Source organism: Salvelinus alpinus, chromosome 19 (assembly GCF_045679555.1).
Source record: "Salvelinus alpinus chromosome 19, SLU_Salpinus.1, whole genome shotgun sequence".
In the NCBI taxonomy this organism is placed as follows: Eukaryota; Metazoa; Chordata; class Actinopteri; order Salmoniformes; family Salmonidae; genus Salvelinus; species Salvelinus alpinus.
In genome coordinates, this window is record NC_092104.1 from 27,827,164 (window position 1) to 27,854,057 (window position 26,894).

Consider the following 26,894-nt stretch of genomic DNA (forward strand, 5'->3'; position numbering starts at 1 on the left):
AAATAAAATGGTTCATTGGATCAGTCAAACATGTTGCACATACACTGCCATCTGGTGGCCAAAATCTAAATTGCACCTGGGCTGGAATAATACGTTATGGTCTTTCTCTTGCATTTCAAAGATGATGGTACAAACATTTTTACAAAAGAACAGTTGGATTTATCTTTGTATTATCTTTTACCAGATCATTTGTGTTATATTCTCCTACATTCCTTTCACATTTCCACAAACTTCAAAGTGTTTCCTTTCAAATGGTGCCAAGAATATGCATATCCTTGCTTCAGGGCCTGAGCTACAGGCAGTTTGATTTGGGTATGTCATTTTAGGCGAAAATTGAAAAAAGGGGGCGGATCCTTAAGATAGTGTTAATTATAACACTATCCCTGCTGAGTAGACTGGACTGTGGCTGTTAGTTAAAACACTATCCCTGCTGAGTAGACTGGACTGTGGCTGTTAGTTAAAACACTATCCCTGCTGAGTAGACTGGACTGTGGCTGTTAGTTAAAACACTATCCCTGCTGAGTAGACTGAACTGTCGCTGTTAGTTAAAACACTATCCCTGCTGAGTAGACTGGACTGTCGCTGTTAGTTAAAACACTATATATCCCTTGTGATTTTATTTACAGATAGGACAAGGATATCACAAACTGTTGCCTTCTCCAATTGCTCACCCCCTCTTCCTCCTGTCTTCCTCTTTTCTTTCTCATGTGTCTCTCCTTTCCTCTTGTCAGGTACCAGGGAGGAGCGAGGGATCGGGAAGTTGAAGCGAGGGTCGGGACCCAGTGCTGCGGAGCTGGAGGGGATGAGAACCTACGACCTCCCGTTTGGCATGGACTTCCTGCGTCGTCACACTGTCTTCCAGTACTTCCCCATCAGCCCCACCTTCAGTGGCTACCAGTGGAGCGCAATCCGCAAGGCCTGCAGACGTAGGGGTGGACGGGGGGAGGCAGGGAAGGGAGCAGAGATGGAGAGAGTCACAGAACCAGGGGAGAGCGGGGTATAGCAGATGGGGTGGAGGGGAGGGGGAAGGGATGGAGCTTGGAACCATGGGAGGAGAGGGATGGGAGGAGGTTTTTGGGTTGCGTCAGTGCCATGTGACATGCTCAACCCTGTCTTGTATGTCTGTGTGTCTGTAGAACTCCCTGTTTATGCCCTATCCATGCTGTTATTAGCATGTTATAATAGGTGACATTAGCGTGTTATAATGTCCTTATAGAGGAGGGTTCAGGTGGAGTTGCAACACTCTCTCTGGCTCTCGTCTCTACCTAGTATGTGTGCATAAGAGCAGTGTATTAGACAGCCCCTTTATTGAGGTCCCTGTCTTCCCAATACAGTATTTCTACTGGGTCATCAAGTTAAAGCACTTATTTTCAAGGTCAACCTGTCTACATTCATTCCAAGAAATAAAAGGTTTCTTCTCAGCCGTTGAACCAAAATACTCTTAATATATTACACTCCCAGGGGCTCCGCGTGCGTTTGTGTGTGTGTGTATGCCCACCCATGACATTGTGATGGGGTTGTGTGTGTCACTTGCATTGACGCATTCCCTGTTTAAGGACAGAGATGGATGGACAGTATCTCATTTACAACAAAAGTTTTTAAGCTGAATCATTGACACCTTACAGACCCAATGAGAATCAGACTAAGCTAATCAGTCAGTCCTGTTTAGCAAACCTACACTGCCCACGGTGGTTATGGGAAATGTAGTCCTGTTGAAAGGGAACTGGATGAAAGTTGGAGAGGCTTGATGCAAATTCACATTAAACTAATAATTTGCCTGCACACTACATTTACACATGCACACTAGCAAGCACAAGCTTAATTGCATGCAGATAGGCATGGTCATGCAGATAGTGTAGATGCAAGTGGCTTGTCAAATGGCAGACCTTAGCCATGCAAAGTGATTGATCTTCGTTTCGCACTATTAGTCGCAAGAGTTAATGCACAGAATGTTAGCTGAAACCTGCTCCTCTAATTGGCTTCTACCCACATAACACGGCCACACTTCAAACACAACAGATCAGACAATGTCATCCACTGGACGAAGGGCTCTCAGTCCCGTAGCCCTAGACACTTCTCCTAGTGCCCTAGTCCTAGACACTTCTCCTAGTGCCCTAGTCCTAGACACTTTTCCTAGTGCCCTAGCCCTAGACACTTCTCCTAGTGCCCTAGTCCTAGACACTTCTCCTAGTGCCCTAGTCCTAGACACTTCTCCTAGTGCCCTAGTCCTAGACACTTCTCCTAGTGCCCTAGCCCTAGACACTTCTCCTAGTGCCCTAGCCCTAGACACTTCTCCTAGTGCCCTAGTCCTAGACACTTCTCCTAGTGCCCTAGTCCTAGACACTTCTCCTAGTGCACTAGTCCTAGACACTTCTCCTAGTGCCCTAGTCCTAGACACTTCTCCTAGTGCCCTAGTCCTAGACACTTCTCCTAGTGCCCTAGCCCTAGACACTTCTCCTAGTGCCCTAGCCCTAGACACTTCTCCTAGTGCCCTAGCCCTAGACACTTCTCCTAGTGCCCTAGTCCTAGACACTTCTCCTAGTGCCCTAGTCCTAGACACTTTTCCTAGTGCCCTAGCCCTAGACACTTCTCCTAGTGCCCTAGTCCTAGACACTTCTCCTAGTGCCCTAGTCCTAGACACTTCTCCTAGTGCCCTAGTCCTAGACACTTCTCCTAGTGCCCTAGCCCTAGACACTTCTCCTAGTGCCCTAGCCCTAGACACTTCTCCTAGTGCCCTAGTCCTAGACACTTCTCCTAGTGCCCTAGTCCTAGACACTTCTCCTAGTGCACTAGTCCTAGACACTTCTCCTAGTGCCCTAGTCCTAGACACTTCTCCTAGTGCCCTAGTCCTAGACACTTCTCCTAGTGCCCTAGTCCTAGACACTTCTCCTAGTGCCCTAGCCCTAGACACTTCTCCTAGTGCCCTAGCCCTAGACACTTCTCCTAGTGCCCTAGTCCTAGACACTTCTCCTAGTGCCCTAGTCCTAGACACTTCTCCTAGTGCCCTAGTCCTAGACACTTCTCCTAGTGCCCTAGTCCTAGACACTTCTCCTAGTGCCCTAGTCCTTGACACTTCTCCTAGTGCCCTAGTCCTAGACACTTCTCGTATCGCCCTAGTCCTAGACACTTCTCCTAGTGCCCTAGTCCTAGACACTTCTCCTAGTGCCCTAGTCCTAGACACTTCTCGTATCGCCCTAGTCCTAGACACTTCTCGTATCGCCCTAGTCCTAGACACTTCTCGTATCGCCCTAGACATTTCTAAATGACCTCTCATAGATCTGAAGGAGAATGGATGTCAGTATCCTGGGAAAAGCTCATTCTAGCCCTCTAAAGGGATAGTTGAAGCTTGTACCACTGATTACACCGGTCTGTTTCTTTCAATCCAGCTGGTGCCATGAAGAAGTGTCTAGGCCAGGGGTAAGAGCTAGGGCTGTGGACGAGGGCTTGATTTAGGACTGGGAATGTTGATGTTCGCCCAGTCAGCTTGCAAGCCTTACTGTGTCAGTATTATCTTTAGCATCGTTAACAAATGCCACCAAAACCAGCTCTCTCCTGAACGCATACACCCTCAACCAGCTGCTGTTATTACAACTGGAATTAATACGGCATTTGAAGGTTGACTTATAAACTGCTTATAAGCCATTATTGCATAATTTAACTAGTATTAACTGCTTACAAGTCATTGTTGTAAGTAAGTTTTATTAAAATGTAACATTTATTAACATGTATTACCTGTAAGGACCTATAATCATAAATCATGCTAAACAGACTATACAATGTAATAGTTAAACTGTGTAACAATGTTCATGAGCAGTTCATAAGGACACTTTCAAAAACTTTTTCACATTTGTACTTTGTTTAGAGAGGCTACACCGATTTAGCGCGAAGCAGAATGCACTTAGTTAGCTAGTTGTGCGATCACAACGTAGTTTTTGAAATGCAGACCTTTTTCTATTTCACTGATGTTCTTCATTTTGTTATTGTGTTCGATTCATACTTATTAGTCTAGTGTTTGTGAGCACATTCATGGTGGTATAGGTGGTGTGACCACAGCCTGAGTGAAGATCATGCTATGATAAAGGCTTACATGCAGAGTCACACCAGTGCATGGTTTACAAAGGAAGGAAATGGAGACGCTCCACAGATTTAGCTAGGGAAATTACCAGAAAGATGCTTTGAAATCTTTTGTACCCAGATGCCTGACAAAGTGAGAAATAGGGAGAGAAAAGAGGTGATTTTTATAGTACCAATCCTCTCCCTGATCGCTATAGGCTCCCCTTCCCTCTGCTCTGTCCTACTCTGATACAGGTGTCAGAGGTCTACACTACTGTTCTGTTCAAGTGAACACGTTGTTTGATTTAGACACCATAGCATAGTCTTCAAGTTTAATGGTTGTGGGGTAGAGAGTGTATTTGATGATGTTTATAGGGGTGTCCTGGGGGTATTTGTTCACAATGGCTCACAGACTACAATATTGTCCTGCACCTATTGATTCTGTCTATTGATCTATTATTATTGTTATGATTGTTACTGGTGTCATTATTCGTGTTGTTGGCATTGTTCACGTGTTTGGTTCTATGTGCCTACCCCCCCACCCCCAATCCCCTCTACATCACTCACCTGCCTCACCCTCCCTTCTTCCATCCTCACATCAACTGTAGGAATCTGCACCTCAACTTCAAATACAACTTTATTCATAGTTCCTGTAACATACAGTACAGGTCACACCTCACAAGTTGAATGTCCTCTAATGACTGACTACACATTTAGTGGACCAGTAAATATCACTCTAAAGACTATTGCCAGGTAGTGCGCCCTGACTGTGTGTGTTCACATGTTTCAGAGCTGGGGTCAAGTTCAAGTCAAGAATTCAAAAACTGAGTGTGCGTCAGAAATGGCACCCTATTCCCTATATAGTGCACTGTACTACATAGAGAATAGAGTGCCATTTGTGACACAATGAGTGTGATTGACATGGAGATGACCCTCTGGAACCTCTGCTATATGTGTCTGGACTGGAGCGCTGTGTTTTACTGTGTGAGCCGTCATCTATAGAAAATCCATGGTTGATTGTTGAGGTAGGGTTGAATTGGGACTCCTCCTGGCCAGTATAGTTGTCTATTATAAGCCTACATAACATAGTTAACTTAAAAAGATGCACAGATATGCATAATGATTGTGATCTTTGCAGAACCAAAATGCAAAAGAAGCACCTGTCCTTTCTTCATTCTTTCTCATCACCTATTTCTCTTACTCTTCTCTTTGCTGCACCAAAACAATGAGTGGCGATAGTCACCGGTTCAGACATATAGAAATGTAAACCATTTTAAGTAACATTTCAGATTGACTTGAATTTCTCATTTGTTTTATTTATTTATTTATGATTAGTAAGAAAGTCAGTGTTTAGTGGAATGTATGTGAAGCCAATTTGTGTGCCTTATGCACATTGTCAGAAATACATTTATCAGTTTTGAGTTTACTTGTTAGAGTTTACTGGCCCTATTAGAATGTTATTCAGATTTTCCACTGAGATACTGATATTGTTAGTCCCCACAGGCAGCAGGTTGAAGTTACCTCTGGATACTGATCACAGATCAGTTTAGTGTTTTCTCCCTTAATGAGTATGGTTAGAATTTGTTGTGACTGGTCCTATATCTGTGCCTAAGGACAACTTATACAACAAGCTCTATGGAGGGAGAGGCTCCAGCGTGTACTCTTAGAACCTGGACAGAGAAAAGCAACATTCTTACGAAAATCATATAATCACACAAGGTGCTCTTACAATAAGTCATTCCATGCATGTTATATTTTTATGAAACCCCTTTTGAACTGGACATGGCTCAGTTAGGGACCCGGGGTGAGAGGGCAGGCTAGAACAGGGGTTCTCAAACTTTTTAGGTCTTGGGACCCCTTTTATGATGCCAAATTTATCAGGGACCCCCCTCATAATCAGAACACAACTCGAGTGAGCTGAAAATTTGCATACAAGGAAGAACCAAATCTTGAACCCTGGAAAGGAACATTTTAAAGGCCCATCTCTTGGCATCAGAGTGAAAATGTTGCTGTTTTTCATGCAAATTTCCTGCAATTCTACACATTTTGTCATAGGGAAGAGATTTTCTTGTTGCAGCTTTAAGCTAATATCCTGCAGTTCTATACATGTTGCCATGCATGTTTTTTGCTGTAGTTTTAAAGCTTAAATTACAGTGCATTTATATATATATTTTTTGTAATCATTTTTGGGAATAAAAGGAAGTAATGATTTGAACAAATTTACTGTGGATACCAATATCCCTGTGAGCCTTCCAAACCCATGTTGCCAAGGGGTAAGAACATAAATTATATATTAATGTTACATTTTATTATATTGTATTACACCCTCAACTTATTCCATGGATCACTTGGCCAAAATCTGTTAGTAATATTCTTTATTTTTTATTATAATAATATTTAGTTTGATATGTTTTGAAATCTGTTCACGGACCCCTTGCAGTACAGCCGGACCCCACTTTGAGAACCCCTGGTCTAGAAGACCTGTTCTAATAGCAGGGTTCTGAGAACACCTTGAACATTTTGCTCTAAACAGACTAACTATAGTCAGAGTGTGGAGAGAAGAGGGTAGTCAATGGTTTTGTACTGCAGCATGCTTGATTCTGCTTAGATGGTGTTGTGACACAGTTTACCCAGTGAGAAAGTGTTCCCTTGTGGCTTCACAGGCCATACTGCCTTTCTCTGCTCCGTAGAGCTAGGAATAGGGGATACGATAGATGGAATAGACCAAACCTTCAACTTGCTGTCTTTTGAAAGGGGGATGGAGATGGGGAGTGGGACAGGAGGGGTGTATTCTGCCACTTCTTGTGGTGAAATAACTTTGTACACACACACATGCATATTCTATAATGCAATTTCTGTGACGTCACCACACGCTAATGCAATTAGCAGAGATTTTTTTGTTGTTTCCTTCCCCCTTCCTCATCATTCTCCAACCCCCTCCTCCCCTCCACACCTGCAGTCTCCTCTCCGTTTTAGTGTACCTGTATTCTCTATTGAAATGTCGATGTTGTTGAATGCAGAAATAGACACTGGTTGGACCCAGGGCAAGGTTCACTGATCTAAGGTCAGTTTTCCATTCCTCCCGACCTAATGATTAATGTTAGGATTTGGGGCGGGTAAACTGTTCCTAGATCGGTGTCAAAGGGCATCTTCCACCCAAAGTGCTGATCGGTACTTAGCTTGTTTTGACTTTGATATATCTTTAGTTTGTATTGCATGGACCTCCTTGTTGCCGATAGAATCTTCTCACAGCATGGATAGTTAAAACATTATTTTTTTTAAAGAATTATACCCCTAAAACTTTGTTAAATAATACTACAATATAAACCAGGGGTACATCTGAAATGGTTTACTATTTCCCATGTAGAGCACAACTGACTCTGGAAAGTAGGGGAGAGTAGGGTGTCATTTGAGCATCAGCCCATAGCTCACCTCATATGAAGCCAATGCCTCACCTCTGCATGTGCTTTCTCACTTGAGGTCAGGAGGTGTATGACTCAAAGAAATCTATCCCTTTCAGTTCTTTTGAAGGGGAAGCTACCTGAAGAATATGCTTTTTGTCTATCTCGTGTTTTATCTTTTCCAATGTTTTTCTTGTTTTTTTTATACATAATTTTTGTTTTTACAAAAATGTTTGTAAGAAAATAAATCATGCCTTTTAAACTTAAATTGTCATGCTGCAATGCGCACCATTTTTGTTACATTTTTATTTAATAAAAAAAAATAGAAAATACATTTTTGTTTCTATTTCAAATCTGTAGTTCGGTGGAATAGTTTTGCTAGCTGGACATTTTTTCATAATGTATTTTTCTAACATTGCTTCCTGTTATCAAGTTAATACAGTATCAGTACAAATTGAGGGAGCTGACTTTAAACAGATGTATAAATATATATTGAATTGAGTACCATGTGCTAAGAAACTTCTGGACCAGGCATTGTGTATACTAACAGTAGCAACAAAATGTTATATTCTTTGTTCCTAAAGCTATTTAATAAGATGTTACAGAATGAATCATGTCTATTGTCTTTTTTGTTAGTAGAACTGAAATAGATTTGTTTCGACCTTTATTTTATTCTACCCTAATTTTAAAGACACAGGACTACTGCACAACAACCACATATCTAGTCTCAATAGTTAATTGGTAAACATTTTTAGATTTTTCTTTCTCTGTCTGACAGGGAGTGTTCATGGCAGAGAGATTAAGCATATTGCTGTCTGGTAATATCACGGACTCAGCCATTCTCTATTCATTGACGTCAGATATTAAGCCCTGGAGCTGAAGAGTGCAAAGAGAGCAGATGTTACCGAAGAGATTAGTGGGACAGAGGAGAGCACCACTAATGTCTCCTACTTTAAAAATATAATATTGTCAAACTATGTTGAGGAATAAGTGATTACCATACAACCCCATATGACACATCAGTCATAGCACATTAACATTTATTTAGGGAGAACTTGAACTTGACCTAGACCTATTCAGTTCGTTTTTCCTTGAATATGCGCATAGGGTTAGTTATCTATTATGCATGTGTTTTTGGGGGGGGTGCATTGTTTTCGGGATTCCCCCTCCTATTCTATTCACCTATTCCGAGAGCAAGCAGTCAGAGCGAACAAAGGGGCGGCAGGTCGCGCACTGATTGGTTACCGGGTTCGATGCCAGAGGTCCGCTACAACAGATGGGGATCTCCTCTCGTCGCGCGCACACCACGCACGCAAACCCAGTGCTTGTATGCGCCGATTGTTTCCGATGCGCGGATAGGGCGAACCGAGCAGACTGGGCGACGCACGGTTAACGACTATATCCCGCCCGAGCCCCCAACGTGGCAGAGAAGAACCAACCCCAGTTTATCGTTCGTTAACAATACATAAAGCCTGAAGAGGTTCGGGAAATCATCAGACTGTCTAGCAGCTCCGTCCGTAAGTAGGATATATGTAAAACGATATGAGTCTGCCATGCCTGTGTAGTGATCGATAAACTCAAGGCAAGCACTTTGTTATTTGTATATGCATAGAAATGGGCTACAATGTCGCCAGCTATAGTTTTAGAGCACAGAGCACGATCAAGAATGTGTGCGTAACTAGTCAAGATCCAACGAAACAGACCTTTTCGAAGTAATCTGATATAATTGATAGTCAGAGGCTATAGTGAAAACATGTTATCCCATTGATAGTGCAACACTATTCGCCCTCCACACACAGTACCAAATAAAACTGTTATAACCGTTTTTCAGGGTTTTATTATGTTAACCATTAGAAAGCCATCTCGGCCTCTTCCTATACAGTCTAGTCTATAAAATATTCTCTGTCAGTCTGGAATCTGGATAGATTACATAAGTATCAGATATTTAAGATTCCTCTCAACACACACACTACTGTGGGAGTGCCCAGAGATTTACCCTCTCAGATTGTGGATGTTCAAGCATGTGGTCATATTTTTCACACAAAGTTGTGAGGGAATTAATAATGTATTGGCCTGTACCTTAATGACTCCTAATTAATAGGATATAATGCTTCATAAGGTCATGTAAAATCTAATTTCACCACAATGGTGAGAGACAGATTGAAGGGGCAGGGATACACACACACAATATTTGGCACTCTGTAATAGATTTGGTTGTTAAACCTCAGATGTTTTTAGGGTTGCTATGACAATGTGAACAATAGTGCTGAGGCAAAGTTGGGGTTGAGAGGGAGGAGGGAGGAAGAGGGAAGTGGAAGTTTGGAGCTGCATTCATCCCACAAGATAAAGCAGTTCACCAAGGACAGCGGCACAGAGCAAGAGATCAAAAAATGTGTGTGTGTTTGTGAATGAGAGAGGGAGAGAGAAGTCCAGAAATCATGGTCAGGAGTTTTAATAGAGGTGGATGGGTGCCAGTCCATGAAGATGAGACTGAGAGAGGAAGTGAAAGGGATGGAGGAAAACAAGTTAGATAAAGAGGAAAACAAATTGAAATTACAACATTAATGTGAATAGATATGTTACAGCAAGAAAGCAATAGACCAGGAGTTAATAAGTCTAGCACTGTAGAAAGAGAGTGACGGAGGGGGGGGGGGGGGGTATTAGTGAACTAAAACTGTTCTGCTTTGCCAATATTTGCACCTCTTTTCCATGGCTATTAAGCTTATTGAATAGAGTTGTGTGGAAAGAGGGAAGAGGAGCGAGCGCTATGCTTAGACTAGGTCATCTCTGGTAGAGGCGTAGGGAAGACTGGCTTGGCTGGCTTGGCTGCTGGGGTTGAGGGGTGGAGGCGTAGGGAAGACTGGCTTGGCTGCTGGGGTTGAGGGGTGGAGGCGTAGGGAGGGAACGAGACTGGCTTGGCTGCTGGGGTTGAGGGGTGGAGGCGTAGGGAGGAAACGAGACTGGCTTGGCTGCTGGGGTTGAGGGGTGGAGGCGTAGGGAGGAAACGAGACTGGCTTGGCTGCTGGGGTTGAGGGGTGGAGGCGTAGGGAGGGAACGAGACTGGCTTGGCTGCTGGGGTTGAGGGGTGGAGGCTGCTGGGGTTGTATATGAGGCAGTAGAGGATTCAAGGGAATGCAGAGGGAGGGGAAGGCTGGAGGCTATTTTTGGACCCCCGTCCAGAACAGAACAGGGCTCATTCTCCCCAAATCCATCATCCAAGCTGGAATGCAGAACAAAACACAGTGACAGAACACAGAGCCGCGACCCGAGCCAGCCTGGGTAAATAAGTCTCTTTTTAGATACGGCCAGTCGTTTCCCCCCCAAAACAACAGGCATGATGTGTTTTTTGCAGGCAGCAGACACTCAATTAAGACAGATCAGAAGTAGAGTGTAGCCACATCATTATTAATCTCTCGTTGACAGTAACATAAAGTAGGTGATGCTGTTACGCAAGATTTTAGTTCTGGGTTTCCAAGATTACATCATAATTCATGTGGAACTGCCAGGCTAGACCAGGGGTTCCCACATGTTCGTGCCCTGACCCATCAAAGCTTCTAGCGGTTTCTTGGGCCACAGCCCAGACTTAAACGACATACCAGTAATCTGTCATCACTGGGACCATTGGCTTGGCCCAGCACAATTCGGCGCTCAAGGACTGAGCCGCCCATCCCCGCTCTGGGTATTAAGGCTAATGTCTCCTATTGTGGTGTGTGTGTGTAGGCCTGGCATGGCCTAATATGCACTGTATGTGACCAACCACCTCGATTCGGTCTTATGTAGCAAAATTTCAAATGGTGATTTTTACGTTGGATTTAAGTAGACTCAGAGCTAGTAAATGGTAAATCATACACTACAGTTGAGGAACAACGGGAAAGTAATTCTGCTTTGAAAGTTGATAAACTTGTAACCCCACTTTTGAGAAAATGGACCTTGAATGTTTTGATACACTTACTGGAGAGCTATTCTTTGTCTACACCCATTCAGCATTGTTCACACCCTCTTAAGCCTTAGTCCCACCCATCTCTTTAAGGATTCAATGAGGCCATGTGCTAAACAGAGTGATTACGGTAGTGTACTAAACAACCAAAGATTTCAAGACTAAAGGCTGGTTTATACTACTTCTATCCACATGTATGTATACAGTTGTCACAGTGACATCATGAACATTCTATTGTCATCCGACATCAAAACGACAGGCTGCATGACATCAGCAGCCTGCTGGTCCAAAATAGCATAACTGGTGTATTTTAACACTAATAAACCCATCTGTTTAAAATATAATTTAGTTTATGTCAATCTAGCAAACCAGGCAACTAAAACCAACTTTCTAAACAGTGTTTTGGTTTGATTCTCGCTTGTTAGCTAGCTAGCTAATATTAAGTTAGCCAGTTCAAATAAAGACCATATCATATAGCTGACAACGTCTTAACGAGCTAATTTCTATTCATTATTACAGGAAAATAAACTCACAACAAGATCATAATTTAGAAGTTAATGGCGAGCTAATTACAGAAAATAGCTTATGGTTTTGAGTGTGACAAAATAAAAGCAGGGTATTCTACTGGATAATTTTAGAACTTGGACACTGTCTCAGTGACCTAACGTTATATCCTCATTTGACTTTGGTGCAAGTCATGTTCTTCACATGACCGACTCTGGTAAACACACACTATATATAAAATAAAATAAATCTCAATGTATTTGTCACATGCACAGGATAGAGAAGGTGTAAACGGTACAGTGAAATGGTTGCTTGCATAGTCTTTTGTTTAGACATGGAGCTAGATAGCTAGCTAGCTAAACAATGAACCATAATCCCAACTCATAACGTTACTTCCTTGCATGAATCTACAGGTAGCTAAAGCTAACCAACTAGGTTCAATGTCAGCTAGCTAGCTAATATTAGACAATAACTAGCAATGCAAATGGCTCTGAGATACAAATAATATTACTACACAGATCACATGTGTAAAGTTAGCTAGCGAGACAGCCAGCTAACATTAGCTAGCTAACAGTATGCTTTAACTTGCAATGGAAATGACTTTCTGACAAAAATTTCAACATAATATCTGAAAATGTAGCTAGCTAGACTCTCTTACCCGTATACATGGATGAACGCTTCTCCCTCTGTCACGGATGCTATGGTTGCCTTTAGTTTGAAGATGTAATCCGGAGACAGGTGTTTTATATTTGCATTCAAACGGCAGAATTTTTTGCCATCTCGTTAGCTATCATACTCTGCTTCCACCGGGCATTCCACTGTTTTCAAAACTCGGTCCTCCAGAAAGTGGAGAGCATTAGCAACACTTTTGCAGTTCTTCATGATATCTTTCCAAAAAGCTGCGTTAGAAAGGATTACCTACACATATTGAGCAGCTCATGTTATAGACAAAAGCGTACTACATGGCAGACCAATCCTCTCATCTCTCGGCATGTCTAGACCATCCATTATCTCAGCCAATCATGGCTAGTTCCAATCTGCCTCTAGAAGCAACGTCAGCACAAGAACTGTTCGTCGGGAGCTTCATGAAATGGGTTTCCATGGGCGAGCAGCCGCACACAAGCCTAAGATTGCCAAGCGTCGGCCGGAGTGGTGTAAAGTTTGCCGCCATTGGACTCTGGAGCAGTGGAAACGTGTTCTCTGGAGTGATGAATCACGCATCACCATCTGGCAGTCTGACGGACGAATCTGGTTTTGGTGGATGCCAGGAGAACACTACCTGCCCCAATGCCTAGTGCCAACTAAAGTTTAGTAGGAGGAATAATGGTCTGGGGCTGTTTTTCATGATTCGGGCTTGGCCCCTTAGTTCCAGTGAAGGGAATTCTTAACACTACAGCATACAATTACATTCTAGACAATTCTGTGCTTCCAACTTTGTGGCAACAGTTTTGGGAAGGCCCTTTCCTGTTTCAGCATGACAATGCCCCTGTGCACAAAGCGAGGTCCATACAGAAATGGTTTGTCGAGATCGGTGTGGAGAAACTCGACTGGCCTGCACAGAGCCCTGACCTCAACCCCATCGAACACCTTTGCGATGAATTGGAACGCTGACTGCGAGCCAAGCCTGATCGCCCAACATCAGTGCCCGACCTCACTAATGCTGTTGTGGCTAAATGGAAGCATATCCCTGCAGCAATGTTCCAACATCTAGTGGAAAGTGGAGGCTGTTATAACAGCAAAAGGGGGACCAACTCCATATTAATGCTCATGATTTTGGAATGAGATATTCGATGAGCAGGTGTCCACAAACTTTTGCTCATGTAGTGTAGGTGCTGAAATATGGATAATGCTGCATGGTGTGTTGGTTGATTGGTCTTACATTTTTGATATGATCACGATAACTGAATGTGTTTGTACGTGAGGCATTGGCTGGACACGTGAGGTAGAATGTGTGTGTGGGTTTTGTCTGTTGCTTCTTACCTTTCAATAGTTCTCTCTGTCTGTATATGGGGCTACTTGTGAGCCTTTCAGAGAGAAGCTGTGTATGTGTGTGTGTGTGTGCGTTGGTGTATTTGTCCATGTGTATGTGGGAGAGAGATATCACATTTCATGTCTGTAGTTTGAATTGAGGAAGTCTCATGTCAGAGCGGCAGCATCAGTTTCCGCTGTGACTGAGGCTCTAAAGGAGGAAGAGATTAGCGGAAGGGGAGCACTTCCTTTAAACCAGCCCCTTCGACCGCCCCTTTCTCTCCCTGGTGCTCTCTCCGTCGCCTCTCCCCTACAAACACACAGAAGCCTTAGACTGAGGCCTTGGGTAACTCCCCTGGATAACCAGCCACTGAAGTCTGAAGAGACAGGCTTAGTGCTGAACACTCTCTCTACTCCACAGAAAGGACAGAGTAGCTTCACCGGCTCAAGCCGAGCCAGCTTCAGGTCAACTGGACCCTGAGGACTAACATATTGTGTGTTTGTGCTACTAGTGCTGGTAGCAGATCTCTCTGTCTCTTTCCTGGCCTGACAGGGTCACACAGCTCTCAGTACGGTAAGCCACACAGCAGCTTTCTACATACACGCACACATACACACACACACAAATGTTTATGTTGGATGTATCTGTTATTGGCAGATATTTCAGTAATGTTTCACGGCATGGATGGGGAAGTGGCCAAGTGGAAATATACAATGGGTACTGGATAGCATAACATTGTGTGTTTAGAGTGTCTGTTATTAACAGCAAGTTTTGATTTAAGAGGTCTGCCAAGGAGAAGTACAAGGATGAGACACTGTGTGTGCGTGTACGTGTGTGCCTGCGTGTCAGAGGGTGTTGAATGTGTTTGTTAATACAACTGAAATGATTTGGTATGGAGGGTGCCCCATGTGACTCCAGCGTGCCTTGCACCTGTTCTTGTCCTTCGCAAGCTTCTCTGCTGCCCCCTCTCTCTCACTCACTCACTCACACACACTCTCTTTCTCTTTCTGTCTCTCTTTCAGCCTGGCAGGAAGGAAACCTCGGAGTATGCTGGCAGCATGCCATGTTAAATTAGAAGTCCAACGTGTGTGTGTGTGTGTGTGTGTGTGTGTGTGTGTGTGTGTGTGTGTGTGTGTGTGTGTGTGTGTGTGTGTGTGTGTGTGTGTGTGTGTGTGTGTGTGTGTGTGTGTGTGTGTGTGTGTGTGTGTGTGTGTGTGTGATGGTGATGGTCACCACAGAGCTTTCCATGTGTGTTAGGGATTTTCTGTGTGTGGTGTGTGTTTTAGACAGATGGGGGAAGGAGAGAGGAGGAGGAAAAGAGGAAGAGAGAGAGATTGTTTAGCACAGCTGTCTTGCTCCATCTCACACTTCCTGTTCCTGTTTCAGTCAGTCAGAGACAGAGGCTGCAGTCCAAATTCAAAGTAGACAGCCCTCGGCCCTTGAATGACATTTTACATCGTCATATCCAAATGTACCTTAGATGTCCCTTGACGAAGTGAGGGAGAGTAATGATTAGAGAGGCAACGTCCTTGGTGGAAATCTTGAAATTGAGCTTAAAAACAATCAGCCTAAAGCTATTAATGTGCCAAGCAAGCTAACATAGCTAACTAGCACTCCTGTCAGGTAGCTAACGAGCTACAGTTACCCATAGTTGGCTAGCTAGTTTTATGGTATGGCAATTTATTCTAATACATTTCAGAATTCCAAAAAATATGTTTATGAAGCTAGCTACGTTTTATAGGGTCCTCCCTACGAGACTAAGCCAATTTGCCAACGCTAAAATCAATGTCATCTACACTACCGGTGAAAAGTTTTAGAACGTGGCCTCCCGGGTGGCGCAGTGGTCTAAGGCACTGCATCAAACCAGAGACTCTGGGTTTGAGCCCAGGCTCTGTCGCAGCCGGCCGCGACCGGGAGGCCCATGGGGCGGCGCACTATTGGCCTAGCGTCGTCCGGGTTAGGGAGGGTTTGGCCTGCAGGGATATCCTTGTCTCATCGCGCACTAGCGACTCCTCTGGCGGGCCGGGCGCAGTGCACGCTGACTAGGTCGCTGTGTTCAGGAACAGTGCAGTTGGGTTGTGTTTCGGAGGACGCATGGCTCTCGACCTTCGCCTCTCCCGAGTCCGTGCTGGAGTTGTAGCGATGAGACAAGACAATAACTACCAGCAATTGGATATCACAAAATTGGGGAGAAAATGGGGGTAAAAAAAAAAAGTTTTAGAACTATTCATTCAAGGGTTTTTCTTTATTTTGACTATTTTCTACATTGTAGAATAATAGTGAATACATCAGTACTATGAAGTAACACATATGGAATCATGTAGTAACCAAAAAAGTGTTAAACAAATCAAAATATATTTTATATTTGAGATTCTTCAAATAGCCACCCTTTGCCTTGATGACAGCTTTGCACACTGTTGGAGCAAAGCACCCCCACAACATGATGCTGCCACCCCCATGCTTCACGGTTGGGATGGTGTTCTTCGGCTTGCAAGCCTCCCCCTTTTTCCTCCTAACATAACGATGGTCATTATGGCCAAATAGTTCTATTTCTGTTTCATCAGATCAGAGGACATTTGTCCAAAAAGTACGATCTTTGTCCCCATGTGCAGTTGTAAACTGTAGTCTGGCTTTTTTATGGAGGTTTTGGAGCAGTGGCTTCTTCCTTGCTGAGCGGCCTTTCAGGTTATGTTGATATAGGACTCGTTTTACTGTGGATATAGAAACTTTTGTACCTGTTTCCTCCAGCATCTTCACAAGGTCCTTTGCTGTTTGTTCTGGGATTGATTTTCATTTTTCGCACCAAAGTACGTTCATCTCTAGGAGACAGAACGCGTCTCCTTCCTGAGCGGTATGACGGCTGCGTGGTCCCATGGGTTTTATACTTGCGTACTATTATTTGTACAGATGAACGTGTTACCTTCAGGCGTTTGGAAATTGCTCCCAAGGATGAACCAGACTTGTGGAGGTTTTTTTCTGAGATCTTGGCTGATTTATTTAGATTTTCCCATGATCTCAAGCACAGAGGCACTGAGTTTGAAGGTAGACCTTGAAATACATCCACAGGAACACCTCTAATTGACTCAAATGATGTCTATTAGCCTATCAGAAGCTTCTAAAGCCATCACATCGTTTTCTGGAATATTCCAAGCTGTTTAAAGGCACAGTCAACTTAGTGTATGTAAACTTCTGACACACTGGAATTGTGATGCAGTGAGTTATAAGTGAAATAATCTGTCTTTAAACAATTGTTGGAAAAATTATTTGTGTCATGCACAAAGTATATGTCCTCACCGACTTGCCAAAACTATAGTTTGTTAACAAGAAATTTGTGGAGTGGTTGTAAAACGAGTTTTAATGACTCCAACCTAAGTGTATGTAAACGTATGACTTCAACTGTACATAATTCCCAAACATTCTTATAATTTATGAAAATATGAAAGTTATTATCTAAGTGCTCGCTTGTCAGAAAATGTTTTAAAAAGTGTCAATCTTCCTGGGGGTGTATATGAACGGATTTTAACAATATTTAATATCTCTAAAATGCTGTCAGTTCCACTTTTAACAATGTTGAGTGACTTGATGACAGACTAGATGTATGAAATCAGTGATTGTTGTATTTCCCTACCTGCCTGTCTGTCTGAGGTATATATTTATTCTATTCCAATCATTTTTGAATGTTTTATTATTCCTTCAATCATATTCCTACTCTTCCTCCCCACCCACCTCCTGTCTCTGTGGCAATGTGGTGTGTCTCCATGGTGATGCTCGGGTGAATTGCTGCCTCTGGTTGATCATGAGGTGTCATGAGACTCATCAGTCAATCTCTCTCTCTCTATTGCATCCTTGTTCTCCAATATCTATCCTCATTCATGTTGAATTCCACTCCCCCCTATTCTCTCCCTTCCTTTCCCATGTCCTCTCTCTACTTCATCCCTAGACTGATACTCATCAACCTCCTATAAAAACATCTGAATATGATTTCTGATCTCTCTTTGTCTCTGTCTAGCCCTCTCTCACTGTCTGTCTGTCTCTCTCTCTCCAGCTCCTCTCATGCTGACTGAGAATGGATAACGTTCAGAACGGGGTTCAGATCGGAGACAAAAAGTTCATCAGCAAGTAAGGCATACACGTATGCACACACACACATACGCATGCACACACACACATACGCCACAGATGCACACACACACATACGCCACAGATGCACATACACACATACGCCACAGATGCACACACACACATACACACCGATGTATGCCATAATAAAATGTGTGTAAATTAATTGATTGTTGTCATTAAAGTTGTCTTTCTGTCTTCAGGGCAACAGTCCTGTCCCACCTCAAAACCTACAACCTCTATTATGATGGACAGAACCTGCAGTTGAGACACAGAGAGGTATCGGTAGTGCGTGTGTGTTGGTGTAAATCAAATCAAATTGTATTTGTCACATGCGCCGAATACAACACGTGTAGACCTTGTGAAATGCTTACTTACAAGCCCTTAACCAACAATGCAGTTTTAAGAAAATACTTTTTTTTAAAGTAAGAGATAAGAATAACAAATAATTAAAGAGCAACAGTAAATAACAATAGCGAGGCTATATACAGGGGGTACCGGTAGAGTCAATGTCAATGTGCGGGTGCACCGGTGTCGAGGAAATTGAGGGAATATGTACATGTAGGTAGAGTTATTAAAGTGACTATACATAGATCATAGCAGAGAGTAGCAGCAGCGTTCCAGGGGGCGGGGGGGGCAATACAAATAATCTGGGTAGCCATTTGATTAGCTGTTCAGCATTCTTATGGCTTGGGGTTAGAAGCTATTTAGTAGCCTCTTGGACCTAGACTTGGCGCTCCGGTACCACTTGTTGTGCGGTAGCAGAGAGAACAGTCTATGACCAGGGTGGCTGGAGTCTTTGACAATTTTTAGGGCCTTTCTCTGACACCGCCTGGTATAGAGGTCCTGGATGGCAGGAAGTTCTGACCCACTGGAATTGTGATACAGTGAATTATAAGTGAAATAATCTGTCTGTAAACAATTGTTGGAAAAATGTCTTGTGTCATGCACAAAATAGATGTCCTAACCGACTTGCCAAAACTAGTTTGTTAACAAGAAATTTGTGGAGTAATTGAAAAACTAGTTTTGATGACTCCAACCTAACTCTATGTAAACTTCCGTCTTCAACTGTAGGTGTTCCTTTTGTCCAGGTGTGAAAGGGCAATGTGGAGTGCAATAGAGATTGCATAATCTGTGGATCTGTTGGTGCGGTATGCAAATTGGAGTGGGCCTAGGGTTTCTGGGATGATGGTGTTGATGTGAGCCATGACCAGCCTTTCAAAGCATTTCATGGCTACAGGCGTGAGTGCTACGGGTCGGTAGTCATTTAAGCAGGTTACCTTAGTGTTCTTGGGCACAAAGAATATGGTGGTCTGCTTGAAACATGTTGGTATTACAGACTCAGACAGGGAGAGGTTGAAAATGTCAGTGAAGGTACTTGCCAGTTGGTCAGCGCATGCTCGGAGTACACGTCCTGGTAATCTGTCTGTGAATGTTGACCTGTTTGAAAGTCTTACTCACATCGGCTGCGGAGAGCGTGATCACACAGTCGTCCGGAACAGCTGGTGCTCTCATGCATGTTTCAGTGTTACTTGCCTCAAAGCGAGCATTGACGTTATTTAGCTCGTCTGGTAGGCTCGTGTCACTGGGCAGCTCTCGGCTGTGCTTCCCTTTGTAGTCTGTAATAGTTTGCAAGCCCTGCCACATCCGATGGGCGCCGGAGCCGGTGTAGTACGATTCGATCTTAGTCCTGTATTGACGCTTTGCCTGTTTAATGGTTCGCCTCAAGGGGATAGCGAGTTTTCTTATAAGCTTCCTGGCTAGAGTCCTGCTCCTTGAAAACAGCAGCTCTACCCTTTAGCTCAGTGCGAATGTTGCTTGTAATCCATGGCTTCTGGTTGGGGTATGTTTGTGCAGTCACTGTGGGGACGACGTCCTCGATACACTTATTGATAAAGCGATTGATGTGGTGTACTCTTCAATGCCATCGGAAGAATCCCGGAACATATTCCAGGCTGTGCTAGCAAAGCAGTCCTGTAGTTTAGCATCTGCTTCATCTGACCACTTTTTTATAGGCCGAGTCACTGGTGCTTCCTGCTTTAGTTTTAGCTTGTAAGCAGGAATCAGGAGGATTGAATTAGGGTCAGATTTGCCAATTGGAGGGTGAGGGACAGCTTTGTACGTGTCTCTGTGTGTGGAGTAAAGGTTGTCTAGAATTTTCTTTCCTTTGGTTGCACATTTAACATGCTGATAGAAATGAGGTAAAACTGATTTAAATTTCCTTGCATTAATTAAAGTCCTTGGCCACTAGGAGCGCCACCTCTGGATAGTGCCAGCATCGGTCTGTGGTGGTATGTAGACAGCTACGAAAAATACAGATGAAAACTCTCTAGGTAGATAGTGTGGTCTACAGCTTATCATGAGATACTCTACCTCAGGCGAGCAAAACCTTGAGACTTCCTTAGATATCGTGCACCAGCTGTTGTTCACATATATGTATAGGCCCCAGCCCCATGTCTTACCGGAGGCTGCTGTTCTGTCCTCCAAATGGAGTGTATAACCCGCCAGCTGAATGTTCTTAATGACGTCGTTCAGCCACGACTCGGTGAAACAAGATATTACAGTTTTTAATGTCCCATTGGTAGGATATACGTGCTTTCAGCTCGTCCCATTTATTTTCCAGCGATGAACATTAGCTTGCAGGTCAGAAGGCAAGGGTAGATTAGCCACTCGTCACCTGATCCTCACAAGGCACCCGGATCTTTTTCCACAAAATCTCAGTTTCCTTCTCCAGCGATTCACGGGGATCTAGGCCTGGTCGGGTGTCTGTAGTAGTATTTCCCTCCCATCCGACTCATTGAAGAAGAACTCTTCGTCCAGTTTGAGGTGAGCAATCGCAGTTCTGATGCCCAGAAGCTCTTTTCGGTCATAATAGACAGTAGCAGCAACATTATGTACAAAACAAGTTACGAACAATGCGAAAAAACAAACAAAATAGCATGGTTGGTTAAGAGCCGATAAGACGGCAGCCCTTCCCTGTGGCGCGATCGTTTATATACGTGTGAATGAGATTAAGAGCGAGAGTCTTTCCATTGTTGCTAATCACTGTCATAATTGGTGTAATAGCTGCACCCTCCTATTTCACCTCTTTATTGCATGTATGCTTTTTCTTTTCCTCCACTCTTTGTCTATTTTTCTGTCTCTTTCAAACCTTTGCTGTTCAATTTACCCCTCACTGACTCAATAATTCAATAATTTACCCTGCCCCGAAAGGGTAATAACTGTCAGTGTTTTTGTGTGTGTGTATTGATCATGGTAACTCTGTCTTTACAGGAGGAAGGGGAGCTGATCGTGGAGGGTTTGCTGAATATCTCCTGGGGCCTGCGTCGACCTATTAGATTGCAGATGCAGGACGATCACGAGCGAATCAGACCTCCTCCCTCCTCTACCTCCTGGCACTCCGGCTGTGCCCTGGATAATCAGAGGTAGGGAGTGAGCTCTGGTTACCATACCAACAACACAGAGAAGGCAACATATAGAAACATGTACTATGTACAGTATGTATGAAAAGTATACACTGAGTATACAAAACATTAAGAACACCTGCTCTTTCCATGGCATAGACTGACCAGGTGAAAGCTATAATCCTTTATTGAAGTCACTTCAGTGTAGATGAAGGGGGGGGAGACAGGTTAAAGAAGGATTTTTATGCCTTGAGACAATTAAAACATGGATTGTGTATGCGATTTAAGTGCCTTTGAACAGGGTATGGTAGTAGGTGCCAGGCGCACCGGTTTGTGTCAAGAACTGCAACGCTGCTGTGTTTTTCATGCTCAACTGTTTCCCATGTGTATCAAGAATGGTCCACCATCCAAAGGACATCCAGCCAACTTGACACAACTGTGGGAAGCATTGGAGTCAACATGGGCCAGAATCCATGTGGAACGCTTTTGGCACCTTGTAGAGCCCATGCCCTGACAAATTGAGTCTGTTCTGAGGGCAAAGGGGGGAGGGAAGTGCAAAAATAATTTCTTTACTGATAAAGATGTATTGCTATAGCCTAATGATTATCCTAAAATGTCATACTCATCAACGGTCAAGCATATTTATTTTATTTTGTCTGACCAGGATAGTGTGGCAGTGGGCATGTTGTTGACATTTTACAGAGTTTGGTTTGGTGAATGTTTGTCCTGTGGCCATACTGTTATATCTTTATTATGACCTATATTCTGGGTTTTTAGTTTACTCTGAACATACATTATATTCTCCAATCAGATTACATAGAAACCATATTTTACTGTTCCTCTGCCTGTGTCATTTACACACTGATGTAGTATAACTTTAAAGATAATGTGTCATAAATGAGAAGATAAGGAGAAGATAATGTGTCATAAATAAGGTCAGCTAATTAAATATGGGAATATTCATGTTTGTCTTATGTCAGTAGCAACGAAGGTACCCAGCAGATCCCGCCCACCATAGAAGTGACAGAGCACGAAAGCCAATCAGAGGACAGCATTGTGAAGGAGGATGAGGAAGAAGGTGGGTTTTATAGAAGAGTAGTCTGAAAACCTTCAGCTTGTTATTATGGAAAACCCAATTATTTATCCAACATCAGATAGCCATGTCTGTTCAACAATACATTTTTAGAACATTTTGTGACGTTCATAGGAGCTTGATTGTCTGACTCCTCCCCTTTCTCCTATATCTGTGCTCTGATTGGACAGAGGAATATGAGAGCTCCGCCCAGCTGCTGAGGACGAAGAGCGATGCAGGGGTTCTGAGACGGGGCCAGCGCCGGTCGCCTAGCGACCAGAGAAGGTTACGACGACACCGCTTCTCCATCAACGGACACTTCTACAATCACAAGGTACACACACACACACACTATAATACTGCAACCAAACACTACTACAATGACAACATACTACCACAAATAAACTAATCCTGTCTCTCTCTCTCACTCAATCCTCTCACCCTCTCATCATTTTGCGGCCCCCATCACCCCTTCAGACTGCAGTCTTTACTCCAGCATATGGTTCAGTGACTAACGTGCGGATCAACAGTTGTATGACCACGCCTCAGGTGCTGCGAGTGCTACTTAACAAGTTTAAGATTGAGAACAGCCCAGATGACTTTGCGCTGTATCTTGTACACACAAGCGGGGGTGAGTGAGGTTGTGTGGTTGCGTGTCTGTCACAGAGTTTAAAGCTGAAGCACTTTCTCTGTTTCACAGGGTCCATGTAATCCGTTTGTGTTTATCCTAGACGTGTGTGTGTGTGTGTCCGTGTGTGTGTCCGTGTGTGTGTCCGTGTGCGCAAGAGTGCTGCAGCTCTGTGGCAACATAACTTAAGTACATCCGTTGTAATGCAGTAAAGGTCTGACAATGTTTTTTTCTTTCAGAGCGTGTGAAGCTGAAGCGCAGTGACTACCCCCTGGTGCTGCGTGTGCTTCAGGGTCCATGTGAACAGGTCAGCAGAATCTTCCTGATGGAGCAGGACCTGGGAGAGGAAGTCACCTATGACGTAAGACTGCTGATGTGTAACTGCCAAATTACTCCCCACCCACTATACAGCTGATAAATCATTCACTACTTCTCAGTGCCCCTAAACTAAATCACATCCTCTGAATGGAATGTTCTGTCCGTCCCCCTTTCGATTACAAAAGGGCTCAGTTCAATAGAACTTGCAGTGGGCTATTTATGCACTAGACTAGCAAAACCATCATTTACTTAAGTTAAGCTGCTTGGGGGGCTGCCAGCCAAGCCAATTAGCTGTCCTCAACAATGGCTTGACACTGGCTTGACAGTGTAGTCAATGGCCAAAAACTGACATAAGCTGTTATGACTATTTATGGCCTCCTTTATGTTGTTGTTATTATTATTATTACTACTACAGTATTGTGATTTCATAATAGTGGAGGGTCTGGGTCCTGGTCAGGTCTGTGTTTGTAACTGCATTTCTCCCTCCTCCCCACCAGGTGGCACAGTATATTAAGTTTGAGATGCCGGTGCTGCAGAGTTTCATCACCAAGCTGATGGAGGAAGAGGACCGGGAGGTGCAGAAACTCAGGAGCAGGTGCAGTATTGGCAAAGTCTCTGCAGTGGCAACATCTACCTCTCCCCATAGCTGTGTCTATGGTGTCTCCCCAATGTACTGTGTGTTAATGTCTCATTATCTCCCCCTCTCTCTCTCTATCTATCTCTCTCTATGTCTCTCTCTCTGTGTGTATAGGTATGCATATCTGCGGTGTATCATAGAGAAGCAGTTGCATTGTCTTCCTGAGGGGACCACCTGTATGTGACCTGGTTTAGGGAGGGTCAACCACATCTTCACAAAACCTTCCCAAGATCTCCCAGACCTGTTCAGCTACCCCTCCCCACCCCTGACTCCGTCCCAAGCACAAAACAGGAGTGACCAAGAACCACCCAGAGGAGAGGCACCCATTCCAACCTCGCCTTATTATCTTTCAAGACCTCCGTAGGGACAGTGTACACATTGTGAAGCATGCCACCCTCTTTCCTGATTCCTGCTGTTTCTGTCCATACCATTTACAGACAGTACATGCCCACTGAACACAGAAGTCTGTTCAACTTCTAGTTTTGAATTACATCTGACTGAGTTGTCAACTAACGTCAATTCAACTTGAAATTAACAAAAAAAAATGTATAGGTGGTTGAAAAAAAGACTAAATGCCCTTACGTTGATTACTTTTTGCAAATCCAGTTGGTTTTCCACTGTAATTCAACGTCATCCCGTTGATTTGGGGGGTTGAAATGACATGGAAACAACATTGATTCAATCGTTTTTTGCCCAGTGGGTATCCTCTTTGCCATCCCAATCCCTTTCTAACATACCTGCCCCTCTGTAGTGTTATCTGCATAACTGTACCATGTCAGCAATAATAATGGTTTGTGGGGAAGGTGAAGGCTGGCACTTTTCATATGGGGGCCTGTATGGAGCATTGAGCCTGCCCCATGTTCTATCATACCACTCGGATGCACAAGAATTTAAAGCACAAAACCAGCTTTCTTAGTTCTTTTGAGCTAGACAGCACTCGATCTCTCGCTCTCTTTCCCTCTAATTTTCCTTTCAACAATTTTGCCACCTGCAGATAACTAAACTTGTCTCACCTTTTACATCTCTCTCAAAACCAGAACATACCTCAGACTCAGTGACATCACGCGCTAGATGAGTTTCTCAGCCAGTCAGTGAGGGAGTTGAATGACTCCTGTCCAGTGACAGTATGTGATGTTGAAACGTGCCTGTCCCCAGTGTGTTGCAGGACTCTCTTTATGATCAGCTCTAGTGAGTCTGTAACTGTAATGTAACTTCATGATTGTCCACAGTTAATCTGAAACCACCACCTAACCTGTTCTATTGGATGTCAAAAACATGTAAACATTTCTGTTACCTGTGTGTTATGCCTCGATCAGACTGACAGCGTCATTGCATCAATGCTGCGTAAGAAATTTTGCTGTCAAACTTTTTTCATTATGTAATCCAATGTGTGCAAGATGTGTGCAACAAACGTTCATTCACCTTTTGCTACTATTTCTGTCAAGTCTACTCATACAATTTGATGCATATGTTGGATTTATCCAACATCTGCACCACACAGAACACAGAAACTGCCTCTGCAACACAATGCTGCAAGGCAAACGCTGCGTTCCATTGGAAATGAACGTACTTCTGGTGTACCAAAACGCAACGACGCTGTCGGTCAGAACTGTTTTTTTTCATAGATTTTTTTAACCTTTATTTAACTTGGCAAGTCCATTAATAATGTTAGCCTTGCTTGCCAGGGTTATAATCCCGTGATGTGATATGACCTGTGTGTCTACAAACACCTGGAGACTGAAGCACAAAACAGAGAGAGGACCAGAGTTCCTTAAGATTGTGAATTATGTAGATGATGGATCAACTACAATAGCTCAAACGAGGGAATGTTGTGTGTGTGCACGCATATCTAAAGCAGTACTTAGTTGCCTTGTAGATATTGATCTGTGTGTGTGTATGACTGCATACAGGACTTTGAGATGTGGTACATTAATTCTGTTACACCTACACTACTGGTCAAACGTTTTAGAACACCTACTCATTAAAGGGTTTTTCTTTATTTTTTTACTATTTTCTACATTGTAGAATAATATTGAAGACATCAATACTATGAAATAACACATGGAATCATGTAGTAAATAAATGGAATCATGTAGTAACCAAAAAAGTGTTAAACAAATCAAAATATATTTGAGATTTGAGATTCTTCAAATAGCCACCCTTTGCCTTGATGACAGCTGTGCACACTCTTGGTATTCTCTCAACCAGCTTCACCTGGAATGCTTTCCCAACAGTCTTGAAGGAGTTCCCACATATGCTGAGCACTTGTTGGTTGCTTTTCATTCACTCTGCGGTCCCAACTCATCCTAAACCATCTCAATTGGCTTGAGGTCGGGTCATTGTGGAGGCCAGGTCATCTGATGCAGCACTCCATCACTCTCCTTCTTGGTAAAATAGCCCTTACACCGCCTGGAGGTGTGTTGGGTCATTGTTCTGTTGAAAAACAAATTATACTCCCACTAAGCCCAAATCAGATAGGATGGCTTATCGCTCCAAAATGCTGTTGTAGCCATACTGGTTAAGTGTGCCTTGAATTCTAAATAAATCACAGACAGTGTCACCATCAAAGCACCCCCACACAATAACACCTCCTCCTCCATGCTTCACTGTGGGAAATACACGTGCGAGATCATGCGTTCACCCACACCGCGTCTTACAAAGACATGGCGGTTGAAACCAAAAATCTCCAATTTAGACTCCAGACCAAAGGACAAATTTCCACCGGTCTAATGTCCGTTGCTCGTGTTTCTTGGCCCAAGCAAGTCTCTTCTTATTATTGGTGTCCTTTAGTAGTGGTTCCTTTGCAGCAATTCGACCATGAAGGCCTGATTCACACAGTCCCCTCTGAACAA

The 26,894-nt window shown here is 43.5% G+C and overlaps 2 protein-coding genes across 6 annotated transcripts in view; both read left to right on the plus strand.

Annotated features, from left to right (window-relative positions):
- The window catches only part of LOC139545909 (solute carrier family 23 member 2-like), an 81,085-nt gene extending 73,765 nt beyond the window's left edge, over window positions 1–7,320 (plus strand). For both annotated transcript variants that reach the window (XM_071354128.1, XM_071354129.1), the window contains one exon: window positions 732–7,320. In XM_071354128.1, coding sequence (XP_071210229.1) covers window positions 732–1,003 — 272 coding nt within the window. In that variant the 3' untranslated portion in view covers window positions 1,004–7,320. The remainder of the gene's footprint in view (window positions 1–731) is intronic.
- Window positions 7,321–8,801: 1,481 nt separating this feature from the next.
- LOC139545216 (ras association domain-containing protein 2-like) lies at window positions 8,802–26,041 on the plus strand. 4 transcript variants are annotated; one of them, XM_071352743.1, is made up of 10 exons: window positions 8,802–8,971; window positions 17,910–17,983; window positions 18,187–18,262; window positions 21,257–21,408; window positions 22,371–22,465; window positions 22,651–22,793; window positions 22,937–23,090; window positions 23,327–23,448; window positions 23,903–24,000; window positions 24,157–26,041. In XM_071352743.1, exons 2-10 carry the CDS (start codon window positions 17,931–17,933, stop codon window positions 24,224–24,226), a joined length of 963 nt encoding a protein of 320 aa, XP_071208844.1. In that variant the 5' UTR covers window positions 8,802–8,971; window positions 17,910–17,930; the 3' UTR covers window positions 24,227–26,041. The 4 variants fall into 4 exon arrangements, with proteins under 4 accessions (XP_071208844.1, XP_071208842.1, XP_071208840.1 ...); XM_071352741.1 differs by having other exon boundaries at window positions 8,833–8,971; window positions 22,368–22,465; window positions 24,157–24,370; XM_071352739.1 differs by lacking the exon at window positions 8,802–8,971 and adding an exon at window positions 14,100–14,437 and having other exon boundaries at window positions 22,368–22,465; window positions 24,157–24,370.
- Window positions 26,042–26,894: the final 853 nt, after the last annotated feature.